General features: G+C 44.7%; 1 protein-coding gene across 4 annotated transcripts in view; it reads left to right on the top strand.

Moving 5' to 3' along the window:
* The window catches only part of brsk1b (BR serine/threonine kinase 1b), a 16,190-nt gene extending 10,668 nt beyond the window's left edge, over positions 1 to 5,522 (top strand). For 2 of the 4 annotated variants that reach the window (XM_048246551.1, XM_048246553.1), the window contains 6 exons: positions 559 to 1,162; positions 1,765 to 1,813; positions 2,529 to 2,652; positions 3,045 to 3,258; positions 3,425 to 3,514; positions 3,945 to 5,522. In XM_048246551.1, the coding sequence (XP_048102508.1) occupies positions 559 to 1,162; positions 1,765 to 1,813; positions 2,529 to 2,652; positions 3,045 to 3,258; positions 3,425 to 3,514; positions 3,945 to 4,114 (1,251 nt within the window). In that variant the 3' untranslated portion in view covers positions 4,115 to 5,522. Of the gene's footprint in view, positions 1 to 558; positions 1,163 to 1,764; positions 1,814 to 2,528; positions 2,653 to 3,044; positions 3,259 to 3,424; positions 3,536 to 3,944 lie in introns of all 4 variants that reach the window. The other 2 variants (XM_048246555.1, XM_048246554.1) reach the window with 1 other exon arrangement.
* Positions 5,523 to 7,071: the final 1,549 nt, after the last annotated feature.

Below are 7,071 nucleotides of genomic sequence, written 5' to 3'. Positions count from 1 at the left end.
CCTCATACTGTTCCATTTCCCATACCACTGACCTTCTACTTGAACTAAAAATCAATGACACATATACGTCAATACAACACCCAACACCCCTCATCCACCTACAGTATATGCATATGCTCTTTTGTCTCCCTTCCTACCTCTCTCTGTCTCACTGTCTTTCTCTCTCTCTCTCTCTCTCTCTCTCTCTCTCTCCTCTTCTTTCCACCCCCTCAATACACACACAGGTAGTGACACACATACACATATATAACCAACTCATATATAACACTGTATACGCTCTTTTCAATACCCCCTGTATGCAGGGCGTGTTTGTAGAAAATAAGAACAGAGAATGGTAGATGGCTCGATTGCTAGCTGTAGCATCCTCATTGACAGGTTTAATCGTTTGTACAGTAAATGAAACAGATGACAAAAAAAGCACATGTTGAAGATATCAGTAGAGTCTGCTAATGCTAGTCATAAATCGCCATAAATCATAACTTTCATGACCATTGCTCTCTCCATCTCTCCATCTCCCCACCTCTCCTCTCCTCTGTCCTCTTTCTTCTGCTCCATCAGAGCCCCGTGTTCACTTTCAGCCAGTCCGAAGTCACCTCTGCTTCCACCACCCTGCCCAAAGACCCCAAAGCAGGAAGTGCCACCACTCCCCGGGGGTCCAAACGCGCGCCCGACCAAAAAACCCAGACTCTGCCGTCCAAGGCGCCCTCTGATCGGGCCCACCTCCAATCCACGTCCCTTCCCCTCCAGGGCCCCCCCCGCTCGCCCTCGCCGTCTCCCTCCCCCCTCTCCCCTATCCCTCGCTTTTTTGTCTTCCCCGCACCCTCCGCCATCAAGTCGGTAACTAAGAGCCTCTATCCTAACTCTGCCCATGTGTCACAGGTCACCCCCCAGGGCTCCCCGCTCCCCACCCCTCTCGGCACCCCTGTCCACCACCCCGGGCACCCCCCTCCCACCCCTCCCTCGTCCTCGTCCTCGTCCTCGTCCTCGCGCGCTGAGGGTGGGGGCGGCGTGGCCGGAGGCTCCCTGTCCCTCACCCCGCCCTCCAGTCCTGGGGGAAGTGGCGGGATGGCGGCCAGCAGCTCCGCCCACTGGCGGACGCGCCTCAACTCCTTCAAGAACAACCTGCTGGGCTCACCGCGTTTCCACCGACGCAAGCTGCAAGGTGAGAGAACGCCGTTGTGGCTAGGGGAATGTTGGAGATGCACAGAGCACTAGTGCTCTTGTAGCTCATCTGGACAATGAGGTGCCAACAACACCAAGGTCTTGCCTTTAATACCCAGTGAGCAGACAAACATCGATTAATTTATAATCTATCTGTATGGCATCAAAATATAGCATATATCTTCTTATCAATCAAAATGAGATCTTTTTCTAAGTACACAGTGGAGACATAATCACTCCATTGACCTAAATTCTTATATATTAGGTGCAGGTGACTAAGTGGTTTCACAAATGCTCATTGTCATACAAAGGAAACCAATAAAACAGACTAAACAGGGTTGAGCTATAGGAGCTTACACAAGTGACAAGTTTGTGGGTCATAAATGTTTGCTTAGTTTTCCGTCAGCGAAGACATGCTGTGACATGCACAGTAGCTGGAGGCAAAAATCTGTTCTCCCTGATGACCTGCTTGCATCAGTCTCTCTTTCCCTCCTCGTCTTACTTAACTTTTTCTCTCTCTCCACCCTCTCTTGCTGTCTCGCTCTCTTTCTTTCTTTCTTTCTTTCTTTCTTTCTTTCTTTATTTCCTTGTCTCTCTCTCTAGTTCCTACATCTGAGGACATGTCCAGCCTAACGCCAGAGTCGAGCCCAGAGTGAGTGTGATAAATGATAATCTGACTGCCCATTCACCTCCTTTGAAAACTGTTCAAAGATTTTGTGTTGACAGTGAGAGGGGGCAGATGACAAGTGCCTACAATTGATATTGAAACAATTGACATTTAATGCTAATTTCTTTACTCTTATAAGGGGTGGGTCCAATATACTATTGATCCTTAAATGCAATTGCGTAAGAATTTCATAGGTTGCCAAAGGCATCAATCTATAATTGCAGACAGAAGAGACAGATTATCCTGAAGTATGCAGTTCAAAGTGTTCTCTATTTATATTGGTTTTTAGTTTTAGTAGATTTAAATAAATAAAAAACATGTTCTCCTGAATAGCTAGTGCATTGCTGTCTCATATTGCAGACATTTACAGACAACAGCTGACCGGCCTGAATAAGCCTGAATAAAAAAGACCCAGACACAATTAAAAAACACATAGCTAGATTTCTATTGATTTCTATGAGGGTAATATCTAGCCTTATGTCACTGTTCTATAAGAAACAAGTCTTTATCTTATCATCACATTTTCTTTCTATCTAGCTGTCCTGTATACCATGCTAATTGTAGCCTCCCTGGTCTTTAGTGTGCAGCTTGTTTTATCTTTCATTTCCTAGTCCCTTTGACTGCCTGCTTGTTCAGCTGCAGTATTGATCTCTCTCTGTGTGTGTGCATGTGCGTGTGTGTGTTTGTGCTCTTGGTACAGGCTGGCCAAGAAGTCCTGGTTTGGAAACTTCATCAGTATTGAGAAGGAGGAGCAAATCTTTGTGGTGATCAGAGACAAACCATTGAGCTCAATAAAGGCAGACATCGTCCACGCGTTCCTCTCAGTAAGAGTTTTTCTGTCTTTCTGACTTTTTTTTGTTGTGGGTTATAAACAGGAAAGTAGTCATTGATGCCAAAGGCCCTTAAGTGTCATGCTTAAGGCTAAAGGAAGCTATGTGATTATGTGCCCTCTGCTTTGTAATTAGTAAACAAGGCTTGTAATCAGCTGGTCTTATGTCAGTGTCGATCATCCTCTGCAGATACACAAGCTGTATCTGAAGAATTTCAATCAATCAATATCAATCAGAAAATCTTCTCTGTCCGTCTATCTGTCTCTTCCCTATGTGTGTCAAACTACCATTAACAAACCATATCTATTTCTCATGTAATTTCTCCTTCAATCATGTCCTCCCCATTTCCACGCCTCCGTCTCCATCTCTCTACCTATCTCTGTCAGATTCCCTCTCTCAGTCACAGTGTCATCTCTCAGACCAGTTTCCGGGCGGAATATAAGTCCTCCGGAGGTTCATCTGTCTTCCAGAAGCCTGTCAAATTCCAGGTGGACATTGCCTTCTCTGAAGGAGAGAGGGAGCGAGAGAGAGACAGGGGAAAAGAGAAGGAGGAGAGAAGGGACATGGGAATCTACAGTGTCACCTTCACTCTTATATCAGGTACAGATCAAAATAGTTTTGAAAACATGTAAGAAATTAATGATTGACTGTAAATGTATCCAAATTTGAAGGGTATGAAAGTTTGAGTATATTCTAAGCATGGTTTGTGTTGTTGTGTGTGTGTGTGTGTGTGTGTGTGTGTGTGCGCACGCATTTGTGTTCTCAGGTCCTAGTCGCAGGTTTAAACGGGTGGTAGAGTCTATTCAAGCTCAGTTGCTCAGTACTCATGATCAGCCTTCTGTGCAGGCACTTGCTGGTGAGTGTCACAAGCTTACAGGTATGGACTCTTTCTGATGCTCTCTCTCTCACATGCATGCATGCATGAATGCATGCACACACACGCAATCACACACACACGCACCACATATAAAGATAGACACATAGACTTTCTTACTTTGCAAGTTTGTTGTGGAAGGTAGCGGTTGCGGCAACACAACAGGCATATGGAAAGTATGGCATCTTGTAGTGCAATGCATCAATGAATCAAGGAATAAATTATATCATCATAGTGAAATAAATGAGAACTTCATAGTTTACGTCCTGGGTTGTCTTCCTGCCTGGTAAACTGATTATTGGTAAATAAATATCTATATGTTTGTTGTGCAGCTGAGAGAAAGTACCCATCTATATTTATATATTGATCTATCAACCGATGGATCGCCTCTCTTCCGCTTTTTTCCCATCAGATGAGAAGAACGGGCAGCTGTCCTCTCATCCTCCCGGCTCCCTGAGCCGTCAGAACTCTCGCCGCTCGGAGGGAGGAGGTGACCGGGACAGTGGAGGCCTGCAACGCCGGGGCTCCAGCAAAGACAAGACCCGCCTGCTCTCCTCCAACGGAACCCAGTCTCAGCCCTGAGGGCTTCGGGCCAGACGGCTACCCACACCCCCTATACAACCCCTACACCCCCCTTGAGAGAAATAGCCTTCCCCCTAAAAAAGCCCGCCACAGACCCATAGAAACTCCCCCGCCCTTACCCACCAGTCACCTGTGAGGTCCACCACAGCAGCAGTAGTCGGAGGCTAGAGAAGCACCATGGAGGAACATGATGCATTTTTTGATAACCAGGAGGCCTACTTTTTACCTTATCCATCACCGAAGACATCAGAGGAAGCGTTTGTTCAAAGAGCTCACCTGATGGTCAAGATTCATGTATATGTATATATCTGTATGGGTGTGCTTGTGGGTGTATGTATACATATATGTGTTCTATACGTGAAGGCTGGGGCAAAAGCAGCAGTGTTAGTTATGTTGTGCATAACCAGGAGAGAATGTATGAAGTCTTCTGGGGCACAGGGACAGTCAGATAACCCAAATTAGTAGCCTGCTGATCATCCTGAAGTGAAATTAAAAACTGACACGAATTAGTACCAAAAAGAAATCGTGAAGAGGGGCCTGATTTAGAAAATGAAAAATTTCTGCTACAAAAATGCAGAGGCAGAACACTACCTAAATTCTTAAAAGTTTGCCACAGACTGAGGTTTAGCTAGTTAAATCATAAGTATCCTTTTCAGGGGCACAATCTGTGTGAGCTCACCCAACAACGATCAAATGTTAAACTACTTTGCCTTTTAAAAGAAGATTAGAAAAAAAAAAGGTCCTCTCAACTCTTGGTGGACACACCAGAGTGACCAGAACAGGACAAAATTACCAAATAATTGAACGCAGAAATGTCTTGTCCTTTTTACACTACACAATCTGCACGGACCTCTGTGAAAATGAGACACAGAGAAGTGTAGAAATGGACATTACTCCCCCACCCCCCTTCTCTCCAAAGTTTGTATGGGGATGAGATAGTCCCATATCCTGGTCCTGAACGGCTCCTTCCCAGCCCAGATGCACTAGGGCTGCTGGGAAAGTCCTATGCATGAAAGCGGTCAGGGGCTGGGAGGGGACGGAAGCAGGAATGGTTCTTAACCCAAGAGGGAAGGGGACAAAAAGAGAATGGGGCATTGATGGCACAACAATAGAAAGAGTTCTGAATACTTTTTGTTACATTGTCTTCTGTTCTTGATTTAAAATGATGAGACATGCTTGCTGTCTGGGAAATGAGACAAAAAAAGCCAATATAGTGAATGTCAAAACAAAAAAGCTATTTTCGAAATATTGATTTGATTTATTTATTTATGTATTTTTGAAATTATTTTTGTTTGTATTTAATTTATGTATTTATTTGTCTTATTGGAAGGGGAGAGAATACTGTAACAAACTGCTGGCAATTGTGAGAAAGACAATTAGTTGAAATTGTCAATTAAGAGCACGACTTCAAAGACACATGACATATTTCAAAATGGCTGTCCCAAAATGCCTGTCTTGGCTGGATTACTGGAGTCTTCTTGCAGGACCTGATGGAATGATGGGAGAAAATGACCTCGTTTCCTTTTAAAACATTTTTTAAAAATCAATGCTGCAAACATCCTTCCAGCCACCACTTATAAATATTTTTGTGTTCACCATCTTCTGTGGTATCAGTGAGCTGAATTTAATTTAAAAAAAGAGATAACAATGACATTGAAAGGATTTTATCCTTTGGAACTTTCTAGAACCCTTTCCATGAGTGGAAAAAAGACTTAAAGAGAACAGACAAAGGGAGAAGAGAAAATGGATGTAAGACACATGTCTCCTCCTTCCAGAATGTTAATCAAGAGAAGAGCCCAAAGCTTTGAACTTTATCACACCAGATCACATACTGAACACAACCAGTATTCACACACACACAAACATACACTAATAGTGTTGATGAACGGTCTGCAACAGCTTCAGTCGTCTCGCCGAGGAAAAGAATAGTGAAATGAATGAAAACTGGATTTTAACAGGAAGGCACTGTATACACATAATGAAAAAATAATTGAGTTGGACCCCACCCAACCACACCCCTCTCACCTCAGCAGTGCTCTCCCAAAACACAACTTCAGTTGCAGATCTGAAGACGTTTAAGACGTTTGGTCCAGAGAAAATCTCCTACCCTGTCTTCAACAGACAAACTCATCTTAAAGCACAGGATATCCAGGGTACATAGTTGCTTCCATCATTCGTAACAGCAGACAGCATCAACACTTAAAATAGCAAAAAACAGGATCACATCGGTGCCCTTCTCCTCTTTGTCACTTCCACACTTATTTAAACTTTTGTTTCTTAAGTCTGGATATTTTGCTGCCATCCATTACGCAATGTACTCGGTAGCCAACCCACCTGATTGGTTTATGGCTTTGGTCGTTTGGCCCCGTCAAAACCTGTCACTCCAGGCCATCAACCACTCAGCTGCTACTCAGCCTGATATTTTGTTCACCAGCCCTTCTAGAAGGTACTCCTGGTGCTCAGCCTTGTTGTCTGTCCGTGGGATCCCTGCATGTCAGAGCTGAGCTGAGGCCCTGGGTCTCTGCGTGCTGAATGTCCAAACTGCATGCCTATCCACGTCTGTCCTCTCTGCTGGCGGGAGCTGGTTCCACAACTCACTGACATCGCCTTAATCATGCTTCAAATCGCGTGCTTCTGGAGCTCCGGATCACATTGGCTGTGGGAGCACATTTCATCAACAAAACACAATTGGGATTGTAAGCTTTCATCTTCTCCAGGGTTCATGCCTATACACACACACACACACACACAAACACACACATGTGGACACAGACACACGCATACACACCCCAGTTCATAGTGGAAATGACTACAACCCTTCTGGACTTTCTGTGCTCACATCTTGACTGATGGGGGGATGTCAGTTGGTCTTTAAAGTCCAACATCCTTATCCTTTTGTTCCACTCCTCTGTCATTCCCCAGCCCCCCCCCCCTCCACACACACACTCACCACGCCA

The sequence above is a fragment of the Alosa alosa genome, chromosome 6 (genome assembly GCF_017589495.1).
Source record: "Alosa alosa isolate M-15738 ecotype Scorff River chromosome 6, AALO_Geno_1.1, whole genome shotgun sequence".
Taxonomy (NCBI): domain Eukaryota; kingdom Metazoa; phylum Chordata; class Actinopteri; order Clupeiformes; family Clupeidae; genus Alosa; species Alosa alosa.
Note: the sequence above shows the minus strand (reverse complement) of the source record. Positions and strands in the feature narration are given on the sequence as shown.